Raw genomic sequence first — 24,875 nt, 5'->3', positions numbered from 1 at the left:
TTAGCTCTCCGAGTGCTACCATCACGCTCCACATTAAAATGCAGGATATTGTTTTACAAACAGTGATTGTGATGAGATTCAATACATACCTGTTGGGGTGTCAGGACGCGATCCCAGATGTTGAGCTGGCTGATGGAGCCAACAAAGGATTCCACTGGGTTGAAGCCTTCACCTCTCTGGTCTTGGTCCTGACCCAGGACCAGTGCCCCTCCACCTAAAGCACAAGGGTCGAATCTCAGCCGTTAACAACCATTCGACAAATAAATGGATTCTTGGATTCTTTTCTCCAGTAAGCACCGGCGCGCGTATTCACGGTTCGGCATTCACGCATTTGCCAAATCATGGATTTTTTTGGGGGGGGGGGGGGGGGGGGCTATCCTCAATTCTTTGCTGAAAATCTCAGGCCCGAGGCTCTACATTGAAGTAAGTTGAGGCGTTTCGTTTAGATCAAATGAGTGCTTGTAGGGCATCTTGTGGCATTTTGATGTCGAGGCGCAATGTGGAAGTGAATTGATCAGTTTAACAGCTTGGTATCAACAAACTAGTGGATTATAGAGCTCCATTTTGACAAAAATAGTGATTTGCCGCCCGTTTGTAGCATCTATTGGCCATTATCACCCTTTTCGGGGGCGCGTGAATTTGTCACTTAATTCACTAACACTACATGACAATTTGTGTGTGTGTGTGTGGAGCCTATGCTCCGCTATTTTCCCCAGAACTCACAATTTTTTGCGTTTTCTTCTGATACCCCCTACAGTGTCACGAGATGGCACCAAAGCCCCGCCTTAATAGATAGCAAGTCCAGTTGGTCCAAGGAATTATGGCGAAGTGAGATGTTTCCATTGAGAGTAAAGCTTTGGGCATGTGACGTGAGCGGGCAGAAAATAGCACTACACCTGGGATACTGTTGCCAACTGACAGGCCTTTGCCTCCATCTGAGGGCTTGCCGTTGATGTAGATCCTCCAGTCCCCGTCCCAGCTCCTCCAGGACACCCCGATATGGTACCAGCTGCCGGTGTTCACTGCCGGACAGTCGGTTATTCGCTCCTTCCCGTTCACGTACAGCACCCACCTGCAGGGACACCAACGCGGTGTTTCCAAGGACCCACTTAGAACGCGAACACCGGTCAAACGTAACTTTGATGAGAACTACTGTCTGATCAATTATGACTGACCCATTGTAGTCTATGAGAAGAAAGGCGTTATCGCTGCCCTCGACGGCGTAGGAGATGGGCGTGCCATAATTGGTGGTGTCTGATGACTTCATCCAGAAGGTGCACGTGATCTCCGTAAGTGCCGGCATCACTCCATCCATCAGCACATAGCCATGGATACCCGACATCTCAAAGTCTAGGTTGAAGGCGGGAGACATTTCTGGCAGGGGAGGAGGGGGGGGGAGTGGGGGGGAACCAAACGGTTTTATCCAAGTGGATAAAATATTGGTTTCAAATGGGCATTCCGTTCTCATGGCGACCAAAAACTTGTACATCATCTGTCCTAGAGTACCTGTCTCACACCTGGTTCCGTTGAACCCAGGGAGGCAGCGGCAAGTGTAGGACCCGAGACCATCGAGGCAGCTGGCCCCGTTCACACAGGGGTTGGGGTCACACTCGTCCACATCCACCTCGCAAAGTGGTCCACTGTAACCCTCCACACACTCACACCTGCGAATCGGCAACATGGATGAGGCACGTTCCCAAATACAACTGTGAGAGTCGGTCGTGACACCATGCTACATGTGCACTTGCATTCAGCTTTGGGGTCAAATTTAAGCATGAAGAACCTTTTCAGGAAGACTTGCACAGACAGGGAGTATAGTTCTCGGTTTGCATGTGTTGCTGCTCCATGTGTGTTCAGGAGCAGTTACTTGAAGGTTTATAATTATGGTCACAACAAAGCTACGGTAATTTTTGGTTCACCTGTCGAAGATGTTTTACATTCTATGTTAGCAATGAGCTCGTGGACAGTAGACAAAATGTAGACAAAAATGATACAGTTTGGTTCAACGTTAACCTTCTGTAAAACGCTTTAGGTTTCAGTGCATTTGTCTTTCTCGAACAAGGAGATGAACAGCAAATGAAAATAATAGTATCTCTATTGACGACACTCTGGGACATTCAGAAAACAAATGAAATGGAATGGGATTGAATGGAATGAATCACCTGAAATCATTCACCCCATCCAGACAGGTGGCGCCGTTAAGACAGGGGGCGCTGCTACATTCGTCGACGTTGACCTCGCAGCGGTCCCCCCAGAAGCCGACGGCGCAGTTGCAAGCGTAACCGCCCGTCAAGTCCTCACACACGCCGCCGTTCTCACATGGGTCCGACAGACACTCGTTGATTTCCAGTTCACAGCGAGGTCCTGAGGAAGCGAAGGCCGAGGCAAAGCAAAAAAAAAAAAAGAAGGAAATGTAGCACATAGCTCTTGTTTTTGCTCAAAACGGGAAATGCTTCTAACCTGTGAAGCCCCCGGCACAACTACATGTGAATCCGTTGACTTCATCCACGCACACGCCTTCATTTAGGCAGGGGGATGAGAGACATTCGTTCACCTCCGCTTCACACAAAGAGCCTGAGACAAAATTGAATTTGTCAAGTTGAATTTCAATTGTGTCAAAAGTTGCCATGTCGGGCTGAGCGATTCATCAATTTTGAACGGAGTCAGCACTGCCATTTTACCAACTTTTTAAACCCCTCTCACCATATTATTAAAAAAAAACTAAAAACAAACAAATAATAAGAAAAAAACAGCAACTCAGAATTTTAATTCCTGCTCAGAAAAAGAGCACGAGTGGAACAATGTACACATTGTTTACTGTAGAACACTTGTTTTGACAATGTCATTGATTGATTTTTTTTTTTTTTTACGTTTGTAGTACAAAATCAAAGAATGCCTGACCTAAAAATCCCGCCGTGCACTGACACTGGAATTCTCCCATGCCGTCCTTACAGAGGCCTCCGTTCTGGCATGGAGCCGAGTCACACTCATCGACGTCGACCTCACACTTGGCACCTGTTGGGGGTTGGGGGGGGGGGTATGTCTTAACTCCGAAGGCATTTAGCAGTATACAAGGGAGTTAAAGTTCAAGAAGCCCAGGCCTAAAGGGGTCCGTCTCTGCTTGTACCTGTGAATCCAGGCATGCACGTACACACGTAGCCAGCGCCAACCTCTTCACATGTCCCTTTATTCTGACAGGGATTCAGGAAACACTCGTGGAAAACCTGCTGGAACAGATCGGACTGAAGCACACCTCACGGCGCAGTTGGCTCAATAGAGAGAGAAAAAAAAAACATGCGGCCAACCTGGCTGCTGGCTTGGTAGTCCTCGATGACCTCCACCTGTGGAGCGGCAGTCACACTCTCCTCTTTGGGCAAAAAGCTGGAGCCAAAGCCTGTGAATAAAACAGGACAAATTATTTCTGTCGATATGACATGTGATTGTCAAAGAGATGATTATGAAGGGAAATGCTGGGAAATTATTTGAATTGTTGAAATGTAGAATGGGAGACAATGTTTTGAAGTGGTTGAGGAATGTGGAAAGAGGTAAATATCACCGCTGAATTGGAACTCTTACTGGAGCAATGCTGGATGGTGGTTGCCCCGGTAACCGTGGTGGTTCCGTAGAAGGGGCAGGACAGGCAATAAGAGCGTCCGTGATCCGGCTGGTAGTAATCTCTGGGGCAAGGGTAGCAGGGAACCAGACCGGTGCGGGAGAAATGACCTGCTGAACATGGAACTGCGCAGCAGGTGCGGACATGGAGTGCAGAATTTAGAACTTAGACTCATCGACCAAAATAAAAGACTTTTATGTGTACCCACTACATAAAAAACTATGTATATATATATACAGTATATACATATATAAAACTTTTAAAAAAATCCTCGTCTCACCCCCCCTCGGGTGGTGTCCGTACCTCATTCAGCTCGGGTCCTCTACCAGAGGCCAGGAAGCTTGAGGGTTCTGCGCAGTATCCTTGCTGTTCCCAGCACTGCACATTTCTGGACTGAGATGTCCGATGTTGTTCCCGGGATCTGTTGCAACCACTCATCGAGTTTGGGGGTCACTGCCCCGAGTGCTCCGATCACCACAGGCACGACTGTCACCTTTACCTTCCAGGCTCTCTCCAGCTCCTCTCTGAGCCCTTGGTATTTCTCGAGTTTCTCGTGTTCCTTCTTTCTGATGTTTCCATCACTTGGGACCGCTACATCCACTACAACGGCTTTCCTCTGCTCTTTATCTATGATCACGATATCTGGTTGGTTCGCCATTACCATCTTGTCAGTCTGGATCTGGAAGTCCCACAGGATCTTCGCTCTGTCATTCTCCACCACCTTCGGAGGTGTTTCCCATTTTGACCTTGGGGTTTCCAGTCCATACTCCGCACAGATGTTTCGGTAGACTATGCCAGCCACCTGGTTATGGCGTTCCATGTAGGCTTTCCCTGCCAGCATCTTACACCCTGCAGTTATGTGTTGGATCGTCTCAGGTGCCTCTTTGCACAACCTACACCTTGGGTCTTGTCTGGTGTGGTATATCTGGGCCTCAATGGCCCTGGTGCTCAGGGCCTGCTCCTGAGCAGCCAGGATGAGTGCCTCTGTGCTGTCCTTCAGGCCAGCCCTCTCTAGCCACTGATACGACTTCTTGAGATCGGCCACTTCAGTTATGGTCCGGTGGTACATCCCGTGTAGGGGCTAGGGGCTTGTCCTCCCATGATGGTCCCTCTTCCAGCGCCTCATCCTCTGTTCCCCATTGACATTCTCTGAGTACGTCATCCGTTGGAGCCTTCTCCTTGATGTATTCATGGAGCTTGGATGTTTCATCCTGGACAGTGGCTCTCACACTCACTCCTTCCTTTCGGCTTGCGTACAGTCTCAGGGTGCTGGATTTGGGATGGAACCCTCCATGCATGGTTAGGAGCTTTCGGGTCTTAACGTCCGTGGTCTGAATCTCTTCCTTTGGCCACCTTATTATTCCTGCAGGGTATCTGATCACTGGCAGAGCATAGCTGTTTATTGCCCGGGTCTTATTCTTGCCATTGAGCTGGCTTCTTAGGACTTGCCTCACTCGCTGGAGGTATTTGGCCGTAGCCGCTTTCCTTGTTGCCAGTTCGAGGTTGCCATTGGCTTGTGGTATACCGAGGTACACATACAGCTTTATGTCATCCATGTAGAGGAGGTGACTGATTGTAGCTCCATTTCTGAGGCGGTATCCAATATATACTGTATATATATGTATGTATATATATATATAAGTGTGTGTGTGTGTGTTTATATGTAAAGGAAAGCGTGGAGAGTCTCTGTCACATTAATGGACAAATGCAGTCGAGGAGGGTATTTCAGTGCCTGTACTTTTTTTTTTTTTTACTTTGACGAAAGTACAGGAGTAAAACGAGCACTTCTAAATTGACCAAAACGTTCCCCCCCCCCCCAAGTATTGGAACATCCACTTAGGTTCAGAGAGCGGGCCATCACCTCCACACTCCATCTCGTGCACTGCTCCCCGGGTGACAGTGGACGTCTCGTCAGGACAGACCAGACAGTCCCTGGCGCCGTATCCGGGTTGGAAGTGACCCAGAGGGCAGGATTCACATATCTCCAGCCCATTCAGAGAGTGACTGCCAGGCTTGCACTGCCCTGAAAACACATTTTGAACACAGAGATCGGAATTTTAACACTTTTTTTTTTTTTTTTTTTTGGGCATCCGAATTCAGGGAGCAGGGAGATTTCGTCGCAAACCTTTGCACTCAGCCACATTGCGAGAGTGCAGGTAGGCAGTGGATGTGCCCCCGGGGCAGGCTTTACACTCCAGCTGACCCTCCTGGTCCTGGTAGGAACCGAGCCAGCAGCTTTCGCATTCATGATATTCCAGAGAGAAATAAGTTCCCACCGGACATTGCACTGCAAACAGCGGGCACAATCACCGCGGGTGTGGACAGCAAATAACGGAGGAGGTTATTCCGACCCGCCTACCGCACATCCTTCCTTTGAGCACCGAGCCAGGTCTGCAGAAGAGCGAAGCCTTCCTGCTCTCCAGCGACTTGGCGTCCGCAACGATCATCTCCGAGGACACGTGGAAACTGGACAGCGGCTGCCTGGCCAGCGTCCGTTTCAGCCGGTTGGTCAGCAGCTCCAGGGTTCGCAGGAGCCTCCTCTGATTGGCCGCCTCGATGGAGTCGTTCCGCGACAGCGGGAGAGGGACGCTTGCTGGGAGAAAGTTTACAAGAAACAAGATCAGGCTGAAGAATGAATATGAAAGACTTCAATTCTACTTTGAATTTGAGTCAATTGACTTGCAGTCTTTTAAGAATTTATGTGGACAACTGTGAAAAATTCTATGCAACAAAGTCAGATGACCGCAATAAGTCAAGGAAATCTGTGGCTCCGTCACCTCAACTTAACGCAAAGGACACCACGTGAACACCGAATTGAATGGTGACACTCTCTCACGTGGATAAAAAAGGGAAAATTGCCACTCTCAAAGTTCCTACCCGTGATGTTGAAAAAGATCTGGATTTTCTGGTCCCGGGTGGGGCCCCGGATCTTTCTGTGCCTCTTGCTGCGATGGCGGGTGCCAGTGGCAAAGCCGGACTCCGAGTAGGCGTAGTCCTGCGCTCCCTGAGGCCCCCGACCGCCTGGTACTGAGGCGCCGCAGACATGAAGAAGGATGAAGCCAGCGGCCACCTCAAAAGCTCGCTGCAAACGTCGGTCCGATAAGTATTTAGGCAACGTACCGATGGCGAATCCATTCTCATAGTCGTAGTTGTACTCCAGACAGTTGCCTTGTGGCATCACCTCCAATTTGCAGGTGACATCGTCACCGCTACAAATATGTGGGAGCTACGAAGGCAAGGAAGCATGTAAAAAGTCCATTTTAGACACGGTACAAAGTAAACGTAGCTGCTTCTCACCATGCGTCTCAGATGAGATTTCAACTCCCCCGTGAATGACTTGACCAAGTCCATGTCGTCGCAGCGCGAGGCTTTAAACAGCATCTCGAATGGCTTCAGCCCGTTGTTAGCCACTCGGTTTACTGGCGGCGGAAACAACCAAAAAAAGAAAATTTTCGACAGGGAGTTGGCTTTCGGGCAATCGAAGCGTCTTGTGTTGCACGAACCCGAGCAGTCGGGTCTGTCCGGGGAGTTGGGTGGCTCCCACAGCCCGTTGTGGGCGCAGAAGTAGCTGTGCACTGCGTCCTGAGTGAAACTGTAGCCCTGCTTACACTGCAGCGTACAGTTGACGCCTTTCTCTTCGTCCAGGCAGATGAACTCTCCGTTCATCGGGACATACGGTTGCTCACAAGTCGTGCCTCGACAAAAAAAAACATCAATAAATGGTATTGCAACACGCAGGCACGGAACGCTGTGATTGCAGCGTATGTCATCGCCGTTTACCTCGCACTGTGATAGTGAGGTTGCAAGTGCGGCTGTTTCCTGCCGCGTCAGTGGCAGTGTACTGGACCAGAGTTTCTCCGACGGGGAAGAGCGAACCTGGAGAATGGCTGCTGGTCACCGACAGACGACCACCTTCAAAACAAACAAACACACAGAGTCAAAAATCACATTTCAACACGATCAGGTTAAGTGTTATCCTGCAGGGGGCAGTCTGAGGTTACTTTTCGGGGCAAAATGCATTCAAGAAGCATTGAAGATAACTTGTCGCGATACATCACTGGCATCGATGGTTGAATAAAGATGCATTCTGAAGCGAAAAGTTTGGAAGCTGGGAATGGCAATGCGTGTGAGCCTCTCACTCACACTTGGGTAGGCATGTGCGGACATAATTGGGGGCAGGTGCTTCAGCATAACATGCCCACTGGGAACAGTTGAACTTTATTTGGCTGGTATGTGTTGAATGCCATTGATCGAGTTTGAGTGTGATTGGTTAATTCTGAACGTAGCCGCTTCTCAAATTACAAGAGGGTGTGTGCACTTGTGCAACCGCTACAACTAGCTGTATGTCTCACGTCTTCTAGCTCCTGGAAATTTTACTCTCACACACTATAGGATTATTCTGCACTCTCTCTCTCTCTATCTCTCTCTCTCTCTCATTCCCCCTATTAAGTCACTATTAAAAAGCTCTCATTCATACAATTGAAATTATTTTTGCTCATACATGAACTTAAAATACTCTCACACACTACTGAAAGGCTCTCCTCATTACTGGCATGCACTGACTGACACACACACACACACACGCACACGCACACGCACACACACACACACACACACAATTCAAACACTGTCACACCATTCCAGATTTTTTTTCATTCACAAACAAAACTAACAATTCCATACACACAAAGGCTCTGTCACAAACTACAGAAACACCCTCATTCACTACATTTTTATGCATATATAATTGAAACATTCAGCGCTGAGACTCTTACACCACAAGAAAGTCTCACACAAGAATGAAATGCTCTCACATCAATATTGTTTTTGGGTTTATTTTGGGGTTTTTTTTTGCTTATACATGACTGAAACCCTCTCACACATAACAACCAAAATTAGCTTTGCCTCTACACACAACTGAAATGCGCGTGATTGTTCCCGTCCGTTCCTCGTGGAAAGGCTGAAACTTTTTTGGCTACGTATGTCAGAAATTAAAAAAACAAACAAACAAGGGGTGGAAAAACCTGAATGGCGATTCATCCGGCCCATTAGAGCACTTTGTGTCGGGAGCAGCTGGGCTGACACACGTCTGGGGTCTCCCTTTCCAGCCGAAATAAATATAAAACGTATCGTATGTGTGTCTGGCGACTGGCAGCTATATTTAGATCTGGCATCAGGGTGTGGGCCTGGAAAAACAAAACCCTGACGCCGTGCGGCCTCCGTGGGAAGCCTGTGCAGCCTGTTATTACAAGGGGGGTCAGGGGGGCAGACAGGTGGTCGCCGAAGGCCTTGTTGAGACGCCGAGTGAAAGTGTCTGTCGCGTACTGTGATGGAGAGTGACAAAGTAATAAGATTGGATTACTGTCCTCGATTTTAGGTGTCTACCTGAAATTTTCTTTTTACTTTTTTCCTGCCACATTTGAAAATAGCAGAAGCGGCCAAATGACTCACGCTGTACTCTATGCAAAATAAGAGTACAGACACTTCATCTAAATCAATTTTGGTAAACAAGGACGGGGGAAAAAGGGAGAAATCAGGAGTAATTTTGCCACTTTTGTCACACGGGGAGCGAGATGATAAATGACACGGCGCCGAAATGCCGTTTGTCATCTCTCACCGCGACATAAGGCAGCTGGACAGATGTCGAGCAGCAGGATGCGGACAGGAAGCCGATGGTGCAAATGACCGCAGCGGATGAACATCGCAGATGTGTGTGTGACCTCCTCCGATTAGGGTGGGGGGCATTTTTTTGAGAAATGGGGGCATGATTTAGAGCAAGGGGCGGTAAAAAGACTTTGTAGACTTTGTGATTTACTTAAAACAATTTACCAATAATGTATTGAGATTCGTGAAAAAAAAAACACGAATAAAGAAATACTCCCAATTCGGGCCCGACTGAATAATTGTCCAATTTAACGAGCTGATATTAGCTCTTTTACAACATGTGAAAATAGGCAAGTAATTTTATTTTTTTTAACCAATTTTTGGCCAATTCTTTATGATGATTGTTTCCTTTTTTTTTTTTTTTTTACATAAACGCAGAACAATTTAAGGCAAAGATAAGTAATAATAAGATAAGTAATTCAAACATCTCTCCCCCTCCCCCTTCCCAAAATATAAATAAATGAATAAAATGGGATAATTGTCACTTTGACTCGCTGTTCACAACACTATACACATGTATGTGCACACTGTGCATGTGTGAAAAATCAAGGGAATGAGCGCAATTTCTCGCATCTGTTTTTGGCATTGGAATGACAAACTCACTTCAACATTATTTGTCTCTCTTCGAGACAATGACAATTCATCTTCCGTGCAGTCTCCCGAAAAAACGCACACACAAGCCGGGCCCCTTTTTTTCCAGTCGCCGGATGGAAAAGTGGAAAAGGTCTTGTTTATCGATCATGAGGGGTGCTCAGGAGAAGAAACCAGCGGAGGGCGGTCGCCAGACATACCTGAGTTATCGGAAAACTGCGGCTCCTCCCAAACCACCGCCGTCTCCGCGTCCGTGGCCTGGACCGTGGGCGGGGACCTGCACTTGTCAATCACCGGGGGCTCCGTATCTAGACAGGATGGTAGCACGTGAAACGAAAAAACTGTAAACAAATCCAAAGGTGACGGCGGCTTGCACCATATGTTTCCCATGAATAAACACTCAGCTCCACCTCCCGTGGTAACATATGGAAATGTTCATGGGGGTTTTTTCCGCCTGCCTACTGGGATTACAGACAAAAACTCAAACTTGATTGTTTGGGGTTTTTTTTGCACCTGCTGAGATGAATGAGTTGCTTGAGTAACAAAGATCGGAGGACGTTTCCTGTAAATGTAAGCCTATAATTACACTTCCTAGGCTCACTGGACTGCCAGAATGAACTCCGCAAATATCGAAATGCCGCTGAGTAATTGAAGAAAAAAAAAAGCTTTCTAACTGCCTACAGATGTCACAAAGTGACAGAAAAGCACATTTGTTTGTCTCCGTCAAACTTCTCAACTCATTTTAACATAGTTGCTTGATACCGAGATGCCACAAATTGGTCACAAAGCAAATTATTTGTCGAAACGAAACTCCTTCACTCACTTTGATAGTTCCTTGACACCAAGATTGCGGCATTGCTCTGTTGTTGCCCAAGTAAAACACAAGATGGTGGTAAGCACGACCCTAGTCCAACTCAAGCACCTCAACTTAGTTCAATATCGTTCTTTGACGCCAAAATTTTGGCAATCCACTATTTTTGTCCAAAGGAAAGTCCTCAACTCACCTCGACATAAGAGCTAGTTCCTTGACTCCAAAACACCAAAGATGGCAGCAATGGACTATTTCTTTGTCTAATTTGTTAGCTCACTCCACATAATCATTTGACTCCAAAATGCAACAAGATGGCGGCGAAGCACTGCTTTTGTCAAAATGAAACTCCTCAAATTACTTCAACATAGTTCACTGAGTTAAGATGCAGCACGGTGCTGGCAAAGCACAACTTTTGTCAAAATGGAACTCCTCAACTCGCTTCAACATAGTTCCTTGAACCTGAGGCGGCAATGTCAGACTCCCGTTGCCTTGACTTGAGCACAAACTCAGCGGAAACATTTTCAAACGTTAGATGTGTGGCTCCAGAAAGGTTGCGAAACACGGTTACCAATGACAGTGACTGTGAAAGAACAGTTGGCCTGGTTGCCGGAGCGGTCGGCCGCAATGTAGGAGATGGTCTCCGTTCCGATGGGGAGCAGTTGCGGCGGTGTGTACACCGGTTTCACCTGCACCGCCACCTAGAGGAAGAGTAACATACTTGAAGAGAAAAAAAACTCCCCACAAAGAAGCCTTCTCACATTCCACAATGTTTCTGCAGGGCATCGAACCTCCTCTTTGGAGTTGTCGAGGACGACCGGAGCGTTCCAGACCACGTGAGCAGTGCTGCGTCGGTCATCCGTCGCCGCGATGATACTCTCCGGACACTCGACCCACGGTGGCTCGACATCTGAACGACGGCGGTAAAAACAAAAAAAAAAGTATCACGGCTTGAATACGGCTGGGCCAATCACAGGGACGCGGCACGCGCAATGGAATGAATACCTTTGCACACCGCCCGATGGACATTGGCGGTCCAGTTGCCCGAGCCGAGACACACTGCCTTTCTGTTTCCATGGAGATTATATCCTTGGCGACAGGTGAGCATGCAGGCGGAGCCTGGGGATGCCAGCCTTTTCGTGCAGGCGGGGGGCGACACCAAAATGTTGTTCAGGGGCCCAATCGGGGGACAGCGCGCCTCTGGGAGCGAAAGGGCCAGGTAGTGAGATGCAGCCGACACGCAAACACGGGTTGACGTTCAAGTTGGAACAAAAAAGGTTGGAGGAACTTTCAGCCTGAAAATATCACCAACCAAAGTCACACTGAAACTTATTTCAACACGTGTTTTTTACATTTGACAGAAAAATGGGGAATTCTTTTTCCTAAAAAAAGGAGAGTACAGCATTTACTGCTAAATCACAGACCGTTTGCAGATTTGTAAGCATTTTTTTTTCATAAGCATGGATAAAAACCGAGACCTGCCGTGAAAGAATCACCTAGAGGTACCCAAACTCCTCAACTCACTTTAATATAATTCAGTGATATGTGAAACCAGCAAGGTTGGTGGCAAAGCACTATTTTAGTCTAAATGAAACCCCTCAACTCACTTTGCCATAATTCCTTGAAGCAAAATGCCAACAAATATGGGGCGAAGCACTATTTTTATCACAATGAAACTCCCCAATGAGTAAATGATTTTATAAAACATGATAACATCATTTAGGCTTTACACGAGTAAGAGAGGCACTAACAACATGTTTTGGGGGACATCCAAGTGAAAGATTTCCTTCTCAAATATTCAAGGAAGGCAACCCGAGCGTTGTGTTCAACAAGGCGGTTTTCAAGACAGAACTGGAAGCCTTTTCTTTCCTTTCTGGGATGCAAGCCTCCCCCTCAAAGTCATTCGCTATGAGCCATGAACGGCGGCTTCTCGGGGAGGTTGAGGCCATAGTCTTATTGCGCAGTGCAAACAAAACGACCCGGAGCCCGGCTTGGGGATTTACGCATTTTTCCAATCCGCTTATCCTCACAAGGGTTGTGGGGGGTGCTGCAGCCTATCTCAGCTGTCTTCAGGCAGTAGGCGGGGGACATCCTGAACCGGTTGCCAGAACAATCGCAGGGCACACAGAGACGAACAACCATCCACGCTCACACTCATACTAAGGGACAATTTCGAGTGTTCATTCAGCGTGCCATGCGTGTTTTGGGAATGTGGGAGGAAACCGGAGTACCCGGAGAAAACCCACACAGGCACAGGGAGAACATGCAAACTCCACGCAGGAAGGCCGGAGCTGCAATCGAACCCGGTACATCTGCACTGTGAGGGCAACGCGCAAACCACTTCTCCACTGGGTCGCCTCAACAGCAGATGTCACAGAATGAATGAAGAGAACAAAATTCACAGTCTAACAGTCCTTTTCCCAACTCCGGAAAACATTGCAGAAATTGGTTTCATTTTCGCACAATCCCGCCATCTAAATCTAGCAAATGTCGCAGAGTTTAATTTTGCTGTTTTTGCGTCACACAGCTCAAATTGTTTCCTTTGAACAGCAATCCTACTAGCTAACAAAGCAAACTAAAATGGCGTCCCGAAAACGGTGCTGAAAATGGGTTTGTAGTTTTGGCAAAATCCTGCTTCAATTGTTTACTTTTAAAAAGGAATCGTGCTAGCTAGCTAGCGAACATCTGTTTGTGAAATCTCATTGCCATTTCCTTTTCTTTTCTTTTTTTTAACAACACAATGCATGGTGACTTGTTGACCGGAGGGAGAAGGCTTACCCACACACCGAGGTAGTGGTCCACTCCACTGGGAATTGGCCAGGCAGGTGATCCTGGGATCCCCTTCCACTCGGTGACCTCGGTTGCAGTCCACTTGGCACTCCGCCCTGAGGGAGGCGCCACCGTTGCTACACTTGAGTGTGCCGTGCGGGGGCTTGGCGAGGGGCGGGCAGGAGCGTGCTGCACACAGATTTCAACGACAATACAATTAACGCGCGACACAAATATAACCAAATATAAAAATAAAAATTGCGCACACATTGCAAAACTCTTGTTGGTGGGGGTTTTTTTATCCCAGCAGGCGGCTGTTGTGGGCGCTAATTCTGTGGGTCCTCCGTTACTTGATGATATCATAAAAAGATGTAGTGTGTCAAATATCGAGCAATTGGTCCAGGAAAAAAAAAAGAGGCTGCAAGCTGTTTAATGCCACTCCCCGTTGAAGTTTACTGTCACACTTAACATGAAACAAAGAGGAAAGCAACAGCATAGCTGCGCCTTAGTAAAGTCTGCTTAGCTTAATGCTAACGGTCACTTGTAATAATAGAGGAAGAAGAAGAGGTTAATCCTTCTTCCTTTGTGTCTACATGACTCCACAGTATTATACTGTCCCTGGTGGCTAAAGTGGCTACACCAGAAGGAGAGGCACAATGAATTTGATTGCAGCATGAAATTAGAATGCACAAACTGTTTAATTCTTTACATTCAATGCATGTTTTTATAAAGTACAAGTACTCTTTGTTTAGAGGGGGTGGGGGGGGGGGGGGGGGTTGAACTGATTAACTCATTCAGTACCAGCCAATTCTAGACCAAGTCTGAAAAGACGTTTAAAAACGTCTTTGGGAGTGAATGAGTTAATGGCATTTCTATAAATTTCAATGGGGAAAGTTGAGCAATACTTTTTTCAGGGTAACACTATTATCCATGGGTGTGAATGCGAATGGTTGTTTGTATGGGCCCTGTGATTGGCCACCTCATAGCAGGTTGACAAAATGGATGAATCGTGTTGCGACTGAGGGATGAAGACGACTTTTTTGCGCGTTCTGTTCCACAGATGTTCCGGGGGAAGAAGGCATAGGCCGGGTCCAATTAAAGAGGGGGCTCAGGAAGGAGGAAGCACACAGCAACAGGAAGGAATGTTATAGGGGTGGGGATGCTTGTCCAGATGCGCGTCAGGGAGTTAAAGAAATCAGCCAGGCAAGGCAAAGGAAGTGTTTCCGTGCGGAAAACGGCATTTTCAATGATGTGACTCACAAGATACGGAACATCGGCGGGCAGGTTGATCATTTATAGTATACGTGTATGATCTTCCGTTCAGTCATTTGAGAGGACCTCCTAGCTTTTTAGGCCTGAGGGAGGGGGTCTCCAAGGAAGAGGGTGCCTGACTGCTGCTCGTGACACAACACGCGACCGACATGCTCCCACCATTTTGGGGGGGTAAGCTTCCTTCTAACTTTTTAATGCTTTTAAAATCAGATGTATAGAGTAATTTCCGATTCGTAAATTAATTGTAAATCCGAAATACGGGAAATAAACTTTTTTTTTTAAAACAGAATTAATTCTATTCTATGCTATTCAAGTGCAATGTTTAATTGTTGGATGTTTTATTGCTCAAAAACATGAGGTGGCGTCCCAGATATGTTCACAAGGGCCAAAAATAAATTTTAAAAAATTGTCAACAGCCCCGCGACCCTTGTGAGGATAAAGCATGGACGGATGGATGTCAACAGGTACTCTAATCCTGAGTGTATTTCGAGTTTTACTAAAGCAGTTCAGTCAATATGGGATCGTGCAACACGCTGAAGAATTAAATCGAGTTTACACTTACGTCTACAGGTAGCGGGCGAGCCCGACCAGGTGCCGTCCGCCTGGCACAGCCGGATGCCCGTACCGTGGAGGTCGAATCCCGGCTGGCATTTGACGCCGCAGGCCGCGTCGTAGTGGTTGTTGCATACGTTCTGGATGAAGAAGCCGTTTTGCGGGGGGGACAGTGAAGGGCAGTGGACCACTGGGGTGAACAAACCAAAAAGAAGAAAAGCGCTGATTGAAGGCAAAAATGTCCAACTGTCGAATGCAAGACTTGGGCAAATTTGGATTGGTTTGAGAAACGTGGATGCAGGAGGTAAATATATCAGCATTAATTTGTGAACTTGGAAACAAGCAAAATGTGAAAAACTATCAAATGTGGGAATTTAGGGGAATGTGAAAACTCAACAGTTTGCAATTGGAATGGCTTCATTCATTCATTCATCTTCCGAACCGCTTCATCCTCATTAGGGTCGCGGTGGGTGCTGGAGCCTATCTCAGCTGTCTTCGGGCAGTAGGCGGGGGACACCCCGAATTGGTTGCCAGCCAATCGCAGGGCACACAGAGACAAACAACCATGCACGCCCACACTCACACCTAGGGACAATTTTGAGTGTTCAATCAGCGTGCCATGCACGTTTTGGGAATGTGGGAGGAAACCGGAGTAGCCGGAGAAAACCCATGTAGGCCCGGCAACATGCAAACTCCACACAGGGAGGCCAGAGCTGGAATCAAACCCGGTACTTCTGCACTGTGAAGTCGGCGTGCTAACCACTGGACTACCGGGCCGCCTTGGAATGGTTTGAATTACTCAAAATGGGGAAGGAGCAGGTACATTTTTTTCAATTTCTGCATGATTTCTTTTTTAGAACGTAAAAATAATCAATCTGGAATTTGGTTTTGGAAAATATGCTAGGAGGTAAAATTGATTTTTTTTTTCACAAAATGTTGAATTTTGGTAAAAGTGTGAATTTGGGGACCGTTATTAATTGAGGAAGGTACTAAATTGTCCATTAATGTCCTGAATGAGCAAAACATTTGAGCGTTTGAATCGGTCAATGACTTTTTTGATTTTATCAGATTTTTTTCCACGAGCCATGTGGAGCAACTCATGTCAACATTTTAGTTGACACAAACGTGTCACTGATCCTTGCAATCACCCTGGCAGCTCAAGTCCACTCGCTGGTAGCCCGGTTTGCAGATACAGTCGCTTAGTGAGGTGCTGCCGGGCCGGGAGGTGTGCTGTTGGTCCGGGCATGGCAGGCAGGTGCTGGAACCGCCGGGTGTTCCCTCCGGTTTGTAGGTCCCGGGTGGGCATGCTTTAAAAAAAAAAAAACAACAACAAAAATGCCAAAAAGATCCCAGATAGGCACCAAACAAGACACAAGACAGCAGCTCATGACATTCAGAAAGGTTTCAAATGCATCCGTCCAGTCAGTTTCTAGAGCCGTTGAGACAGCGGACTAGTGGATAGTAGACTAGTCCGCAATGCCATCAGGTCTTAAATCACTTTGGGGATCACACTAGATTAAAAACAGGATGCTGAGGCGCCCCATTTTCTTGGGACTATTTAATATCGTCAGTCATAAACTTTGCGCGTCCACACCCACGCACATATTTACACATGATCGCAAGATAGACAAATATGCAAGGGGGAAGAAAAAAAAACTCTCCACAGGGGATATTAGAAGGGATTTGTAGGCCTTAACCCTTCAGAGCGTGTCGGCGGCGACAATTTTTGCGGCGACACGTGTCGCTGCCGACACGTTCATATTTAAAGGCTCAGGTTGTAAAGGGATAACAAAGGGGACCTGGAAAGTTGGAAAATATTAACCTCTGGCACTAGGTTTATCAATTGACACAAAATTGGGTGGTCATGTCTGTCATAACAGGACACACAAAAAAGTCATGCCGAAAACTGAACAGGAAGTCCACCATTTTGGTTTGAAGCAGTGACTTGGGGATCATATTCTCATGTAAAAAGAGGCCTAGAAAAAACTAGTTCCTGATGCCGGTTTGACCAAACAACAAATTTCGTGGACATGTCTGTCCTAAGATGACACTTGGAAAGGTCTCAAGGACCCATGCTTGAAATCAAACAGGAAGAGTAGAACTGGAAAGCTAAAAAAACCCCTTGTCACCAGTTTCACACAATGACATGAAATTGGTTGAATATGTCTGTCATAACACGACGCATGAAAAAGTCTCAGGACCCTTGCGTGACATTTAACAAGAAATCAGCCATTTTGGTTTGATGCAGGCATTTTGGGGCCAAATTCCATGACAAGAGCAGTCTGGAAATTCAGTCGACATGTCTGTCCTAATATGCCACACAAAAGAGTCGCATGGAACCAAGCCTGAAATTGAACAGGATGTCTGCTATTTTGGTTTGAAGCACCCATTTGGGGCCAAAATCCCGAAAGGTTGCATGTTTTGGCTTACCGTGCACACAACAGATGGATGCACACAAGCACACACACACACACACACAAACAGACACACAAATTCACGCACAGTTCCGCAAGCGCGGACTCTCTGGCCTGTTCAAGCCGGCATCAGGCCAAGATGGGCGGGATGAGCAGGAAGTGATGAACGACAAAAGAATGAATTTCCTTTTGAAATGTATCAGCACGCCACAGGCCACATAATGAATCTGCAGCCATTGTGTTTGGACGTCGCGGCGCTCGGAATTACACAGCAGCCAGACGTCGAGGCCTTTATTTAGAGAGGAAGTAGGGCGTCAACGGGCAGATGAGCAGAAAGCAGCAAGACTTTCTGCTTTGATTGGCTCACAGTCTTTGATTCAACAATTAAAAAACAAAAAAGTGACGCTTTATTAAATTCAAGTCATAGAGTCAACAACAAAGTAAACCAAAGCCAAACCCCAGTCGTGCTAGTTGTTGCCGTAGAGCAGAGAATATACGCATGTGACTTGAGTTTTGTCAGTTGTTTGACAGTATCAAACTTCGGGGAAGTTAATTTCGCTTAGCCCATCTATGGAGATTCCCACTGCATGTTAGCATGAAGCTAAGAGACTTAAGTTAGCAAACAAACAAGCGGAAATGGTAAAAAAGGCAACACAGAATACTGCGAGTGCTAACAAATAAAATCTTCAATCTCAAAGTCATAGGGGTTGAAGCCGTTAAAAACAAACTTAATGGTAAGTACGAGGCCCTCTTGGAAAAGCAACCGCAGCTTCCCAAACTAACCTAGACTAGATTTCACGGCTGGAGCGGGGTAATTATTCTCTGAGGCAGAACTGGGAAGTGGAGGAAAAAAAAAGGAAAACGCAAACAAAGTGCAGGCCAGCTCATAAGCGAGGAGCCAACGTTACAATCACACGAGAACGATTCGATTAGACCGGCCTAAAAAAAGACTGGGCCGAAGACGAAAGGTTTATCCAGAGGCGCCGCAGTGACCAACATAGAGAGGGCGGTTTCAACTCGAGGGTCATATTCATAGGTCCCGGTGTACATTCGCAGGCCGGCTGCCACAAAATCCACAAACACATGCTAGAAAACGCACGGCCATCCACACGGTGCAATTACAAACGCGGCTTCCCACCTCTTATCTTCGACACAAATTATCTAATTGCAAGGCAGCAAATCTCACAATTTGATGTTACAGACGGAAATACGTCTGCACATCTGGCCCAAGTCGACATCTGGTTTATTTTATTCTGCAACCGAAGCCGGCCGATTCCAGATGGGGGAAATCGAAATTCTGCCATGTCACCGCTGCAGCGTCGACGGCTAATCTGAGTTTCCCCACAAAGTAGGCCAAAGGACGGAACGGATCAAACGTCACGAGTTTGGTTTTCTGCGGGTTGTTTCGGTGCCCTGACGTGTTTATTGGTCATGAGAACAACAAGTGTGGACATACAGATACAAGCAGTGAATCCCACATCATTGCAGGGGATATGTTCCAGACTCTCCTGCAGTACGTGAGGAAAATGAATTTAAAAAAAGCAGACATTCTGGGGCCTGAAAAAGGAGCCCTGCAAAGTGGGGAGAAAAAAAAACACAAATCGCCACGAAATTCAGTCGACAAATCTGTCATCAAAGGACGCATGAAAAAGTCTCAAGTAACAATGAATGAAAATGAATGGGAAGTCGGCCATTTTGGTTTGAAGTGGGTGATTTGGAGACAAAATTCCATGAAAGAAGGGCCTGCAATGTTATGGGAGGTGGGGAGGGGGGTGACAATGAGCCCCAGGCACCACTTTCACCAATCTACACAAAATTTGGTGGACATGTCTGTCATGAAACACAAAAAAGTCTGACAGACTCTTGACTAAAACTGAACAGAAAGCCAGCCATTTTGGCTTGAAGCATGCATTTTTTGGCCAGGAGCAATGAAAAAAGGGATCTGGAAAGTTTACAAAAAGCCCCTGACACCAGTTTCATCAGTCACCATAACATTTGGTGGACATGTCAATCAAGCCCGGCTGCAGAACGGAACTATGAATGAAAGTGAAGAAGGAGTCGGCCATTTTGTGGTGAAGCGGCCATGCCGGGGCCAAATTCCATGAAAAAGCAGGGTGTCGACTTAGAAACCCTCGACACCAGTGTGTCACCAGTGTCATCGATCGTCACGGAATTTGGTGGACATGCCTACCATAAGTTGACATCTTAAAAAGTCTCAAGGACCCATCAACGAAATTGAACAGGAAGTCAGCCTTTTGGGTGTCCAAGCAGTAATTGTAGGCAAATTCCAGGGCTCGTCCTTTGCCAAAGTTTTGATCCATCTCATCCTCTCTCTGGACTACCCTGGCATGGCTCAGTGGGCTCACTTGTGGTCAAAGGCCCTCTCACGGCAGACATTCAATGAAGCCGGCTTCTAAATTCCAGAGTTTTGCGAGAGAGACGTTCCACTCATAAGTCAGACTTAACATGTGCATAAATAGACACTGGAAATGGACAATCAAAGTGTATAGTCTGGCCTGCGGAACACATTCACGCCAGAGTCTGACAGGGGGTATGGAAGGTGTGGGGGCGTGGAGACTAAAATGGTGGTTTTATTTGGTGTTAACACAGCCTGTATATACATTTGCTCCAACTTGGCACACATCAATGAGTGTGATTTGACATGTTGGACCTCTTACCATTGCACGAAGGAACGGGATCCAGTGAGAATGGCCATTTTCTACCCCCCGCTCCCACATACACACACACACACACACACACACACACACACACACACACACACACACACACACACACACACACACACACACACACACACACACACACAAAGAGGCAATTTCAAGGAGGAAGTCAAGCGATCCCGAGCTCATCGCAAGAGCGACGATGGCTCTCGCAGCCTCCCAAGGACAAAGTGCACATCCCACTCGCTTATTACAGACTACGGGAACGCTGAGCTTCGGCGGGGAGAGTGAGGCCAACCGCAAAACAACTGTACAAACACGGGCAGCTCTCCAGACTGGTGAGCTTGATTACAGGCAGCAGTGTGCTGGGAAACAAGTGACAAAAAGGCCCACGGTGCGCGTGGGCCACGGTGTAAATAAACACTTGGAAAAAGCAAAAGCTTTGAGTGGTGACCAGACCGGACCTCTGGGTCCCACGTAAACCTTACATGATGGATAGGCTGACGTTGGTGCGCAAAGGCCACCGGTACCGTTCATTAATTGATATATAAACGTACTTGTTTGTGGTGTTGTCCGGCCTGTTTGTAGCCCTGACGCTGAAACAAGAAGAAACGGCAGCACGAGTCATTGAGTCGCCAAACATGGAGGTGCTGTGTGTTTTCACCGCCGCACCAGATCTGCAAATAAGGTCGTCGCTTCGGCCCCAGAGAAACAAGACGCTGGAAGGAGACGGGCATGCTGTCCAGATGGTTTACAGTTCCTGATGCCGTGTGGGGGTATTTAAGGTTTACACAGGCGAGAGGTAACAGAGAGTCCTTACTGTTTATGAAAACAGACCCACTCCTTAGGTGGAGAAGGCTGACTTATTACAGCATCCAACTGTAAATTACTGAAAACAGAAGGCCACTTTCATCCTTGTGCTGGCAGCAGTGAATTTGGGGATGTGGCGGCGGTGAAGGGGTGTGTGTGTGTGGGGGGGGGGGGGGGGGGATTCAGCCTTTCCAGAGCAAGATATTTTGGAAATGTTCACTTTGAATCACCACGTGGGCAGTAAATTGCATGTCCTTGGGTGAAACTGGTGTTGGGGGGGGCTAATTGTGATCTTGCCAGGCACCTTTTTCACAGAATTTGTCCCCTCGGTGGGTGCTTCCCCCGTTCAATTTCATCCATGGTTCCGTGAGACGTTTTTGTGCATGCTGTTATGATAGACACGGTCACCAAATTTTGTGCCGATCTGTGAAACTGGAGTCCGGGGGGCTCCTACGGTCCTTTTTTTTAGAGAATTTGCCCATAAACTGTCTTCTCCACAACAAAATGACTGACTTCCTTTTCAATTTTAGGGATGGGTCCTTGAGACTTTTTCGTGCATCCGTGTATGACAGACATGTCCCGCAACATTTTTCTTCTTCGGTGAAACTGGTGTAAGGGGCAGATTTTTTTTTTCTTCAAACTTTCTAGGCCTCTTTTTCCCAGCGTTTGGCACCAAGATGGCTCCATTAACCTAAAATGGCTGATCTCCTGTTCTGTTTCAGGTACGAATCCTTCTGACTTTTTCACGCATCTTGTTATGACAAACATGTCTACTGAAATTTGTATTCTTAGCCGTAACTGGTATCAGGGGCTGCTGCAAGGCCCCTCTTCCTGGAGTTTGGCTCCAGAGTAACTGATTCACACCGAAACGGCAGACACCTGGTTCATTTTCTGGTGTGCGTCTTTCAGACTTTTTCCTGCGTCCTGTAACGACAGATATCCACCAAATGCGTTTCGATGGATGAAACCGGTGCCGAAACACCCCCCCCCCCCCCCCCCCCCGAGAGTTGTCCATGTGTGGAGAATCAAGTTCAGCTTTCCAGGAGTTGCTACCGAGTGAGTTTAAGGACACCGCAAGAACACACCGTCCAGAGCTGCTGTCATTCCCCGCAGGCTCCACAAGAGGCCACAGACCCCATTTGACACTCGGTCCTTGTCGGTCTGGACCACTTCCCCAGTCCTCTCCATCACAGATGTTGAAGAGGTGACAATGCCCCGTTTGTCACAGTCTGGCAACTGTGTCGAAATGAGGCCTCGCCTTTTGTCTTTGCTGGAATTCCACTGATGTTATTTTTTTTTTGGCTTTCTCTTGGCTTGGATGGGTCGATAAACAATGCTGCTCTACACAGTGGGGATTTGGATAGGGCTTCCAACCAAATTGTGCAGCCAATAATCATAATAAAAATAATAGCCCCACTGACAGCACTGATGCTTTTGGAAAAAGGGACCAACACCCCCCTCCCCCCCCCCGCAAACCTCAGAGTCTAGTGGTTCTTAACCTTGTTGGAGGTACCGAACCCAACCAGTTTATATGCACATTCACTTCATTAGTGAAACATAAAAATGTGATTCAAGAAGTGTTCTTTCAGTTTTGTGTTGTTCAACTTGGCATGACAAATCATGCAGATAGGACGCTGACTCCCATCACTTTCCATGATGCATGTGAATCCATGTTGTACATATTCGTCCGACCGCATACTTTTTCTTTATTTTTTTGCTCGGCATAGTTAGCATGTATTAAAACTTTTTTTTTTTAAAATCACACAATGTACTATCACGACAGTCACCCGTTGACGACTGAGCAAACTATATTTCCTCCAGCACTGATTGGACAAGCAATGTTATGTGATCATCTGCAGCGGGCATGTCATAACTAATTGACATGTTGAGTTGGGTGTGTCTTAACCTCCATGGCAGAGGCTCCTTCGAACGCCTGAGACTGGAGCCAGGTTAAGAACCACTGGTCTAGACAGCTAACCCACCTGAAGCCACTCACATACATACCGGTACAAACACACACGCGAGCGCGCATTGTGGAGAAGGAGGCTTGACTCTGGCAGCAGCGTTTTGCTGCGCCTGTCTAAAAAGCTGACCAGTGACACACACTGAGTGGCCAGAACTCACACAGCAACTTCATTCGGCCAGGCTCACTTGAGCTAAACGGTGGCTCCATCTCCACGACATCAAAAGTTGAAACTTAAAAGCCGGTCAGGTGTATTTGTGCGCCCAAGTAACTGGGGTTGTTTAACTCTTTTTTTTTTTTAAGTGTAATTATAAATTTAAGGGGCAAAATTTAGAGGCGGTCTGAAGTCCTGGGTAGGTTTAATTTCAAATTTCATATACAAGCTAACTCAATGTGCTTTGCATAATTAAAAGTACACAATTTAAGAGCAAACAGCGAACTAAAAAACATTTAAAAGTAGTTTTAAAGTAAAAGTAGTAGTTTTAAAAGTAAAAAAAAAACGTAGCTTACTAAAATTACTAAAACAGTATCCAATGCAAGAACACGGGCCTATTATTCATGGGTAATGACAGTATATGTATGGCATAAAGAGTATTTGCTGTGATAGATTGTACAAGATGGCAAAATGTGCGGCGGTGTTGTGAGAAAAGAAGTGAATGACGAAGGACATGTAAAAGAATCACTTTCAAGTGGAGCCAGGCTGTGAGTCAGTGCGTTTGATACTTTGTGTTATGTTTCGATCTGGTTACGTTTGGTTTTGATTCCTCATGTGCCCTTTTTTCGCCACCTGTTCTCGTTATCAGTGTTCCTTGTGTGTATCAATTAGCTCCCTCAACCCTTTGTGTGTTGTCCAGGTGTTTCTCGTTGTCTCGTCACTTGGCTTGTATTTAGTTCCCTGAGTTTCTGCCAGTCTTAGGTGGGTCATTGTGAGCTGTGAGCATACATGTGCTCCTGTCATGTTTTGTTTCCTGCTGTAATTTGGTTTGATACTTGTGATTTCCAGGCATTTTTGAGTACTTCGACTTCGTGTTTTTTCCATTGTACTCCTGTGTGTATTTTTTGTTAAATACATTTTGGTCAATCCACCCTGCTCCTCCCTGCCTCCCTGCTTTTTGGGGTCCTACAACTACCATCTCGCAAAACGTGACAGAATGACCCAACCAACTGGACCCCGCAGGACTAGAGGCCTGGTCCCACTGCCTCCCTTTTCTGTTTCCGGCAAGGCCAGGGTTGCCGTCGCCCTCCGTCCTGATTCCCAACGAGGCAAGAGTTGCCGTCGCCCGTCCCTGTTCCTGGCGAGGCAAAGGTTGCCATCGTCCTCTGTCCCTGTTCCCGGCGAGGCAAGGGTTGCCGTCGCCCGTCCCTGTTCCCGGCGAGGCAAGGGTTGCCGTCGCCCGTCCCTGTTCCTGGCGAGGCAAAGATTGCCGTCGCCCTCCGTCCCTATTTCCGGCGAGGCAAAGGTTGCTGTCGCCCTCTGTTCCCGTCCCCGGTGACGCAAGTGTTGCGTCCCGCCCTGTTTCCACGGACTCCGGCCACTGGGTGACTTTGGGACGTCTGGGATCCGTCCCTTGAGGGGGGGTACTGTTATGTTTCGATCTGGTTACGTTTGGTTTTGATTCCTCATGTGCCCTTTTTTCGCCACCTGTTCTCGTTATCAGTGTTCCTTGTGTGTAACCAGTTAGCTCCCTCAACCCTTTGTGTGTTGTCCAGGTGTTTCTCGTTGTCTCGTCACTTGGCT

General features: G+C 47.1%; 1 protein-coding gene across 3 annotated transcripts in view; it reads right to left on the bottom strand.

Moving 5' to 3' along the window:
* Positions 1–24,875, bottom strand: part of svep1 (sushi, von Willebrand factor type A, EGF and pentraxin domain containing 1) — a 65,126-nt gene that overhangs the window by 23,671 nt on the left and 16,580 nt on the right. For 2 of the 3 annotated variants that reach the window (XM_086105315.1, XM_086105313.1), the window contains exons 5-29: positions 16,418–16,576; positions 15,280–15,459; positions 13,455–13,634; positions 11,682–11,876; positions 11,468–11,586; positions 11,248–11,377; positions 10,069–10,176; positions 7,394–7,525; positions 7,117–7,308; positions 6,911–7,032; positions 6,734–6,839; positions 6,491–6,640; positions 5,973–6,206; positions 5,739–5,900; positions 5,475–5,636; positions 3,577–3,738; positions 3,306–3,394; positions 3,128–3,224; positions 2,902–3,015; positions 2,461–2,574; positions 2,163–2,364; positions 1,507–1,664; positions 1,176–1,374; positions 897–1,072; positions 90–214 (exon numbers count right to left, since the gene is read on the bottom strand). In XM_086105315.1, the coding sequence (XP_085961441.1) occupies positions 90–214; positions 897–1,072; positions 1,176–1,374; positions 1,507–1,664; positions 2,163–2,364; positions 2,461–2,574; positions 2,902–3,015; positions 3,128–3,224; positions 3,306–3,394; positions 3,577–3,738; positions 5,475–5,636; positions 5,739–5,900; positions 5,973–6,206; positions 6,491–6,640; positions 6,734–6,839; positions 6,911–7,032; positions 7,117–7,308; positions 7,394–7,525; positions 10,069–10,176; positions 11,248–11,377; positions 11,468–11,586; positions 11,682–11,876; positions 13,455–13,634; positions 15,280–15,459; positions 16,418–16,576 (3,767 nt within the window). The remainder of the gene's footprint in view (positions 1–89; positions 215–896; positions 1,073–1,175; positions 1,375–1,506; positions 1,665–2,162; positions 2,365–2,460; positions 2,575–2,901; positions 3,016–3,127; positions 3,225–3,305; positions 3,395–3,576; positions 3,739–5,474; positions 5,637–5,738; positions 5,901–5,972; positions 6,207–6,490; positions 6,641–6,733; positions 6,840–6,910; positions 7,033–7,116; positions 7,309–7,393; positions 7,526–10,068; positions 10,177–11,247; positions 11,378–11,467; positions 11,587–11,681; positions 11,877–13,454; positions 13,635–15,279; positions 15,460–16,417; positions 16,577–24,875) is intronic. The other variant, XM_086105314.1, reaches the window with a different exon arrangement.

Source organism: Hippocampus guttulatus, chromosome 2 (genome assembly GCF_054856545.1).
Source record: "Hippocampus guttulatus isolate MCC_2025c chromosome 2, RoL_Hgut_1.0, whole genome shotgun sequence".
NCBI classification, from domain to species: Eukaryota; Metazoa; Chordata; class Actinopteri; order Syngnathiformes; family Syngnathidae; genus Hippocampus; species Hippocampus guttulatus.
Note: the sequence above shows the minus strand (reverse complement) of the source record. Positions and strands in the feature narration are given on the sequence as shown.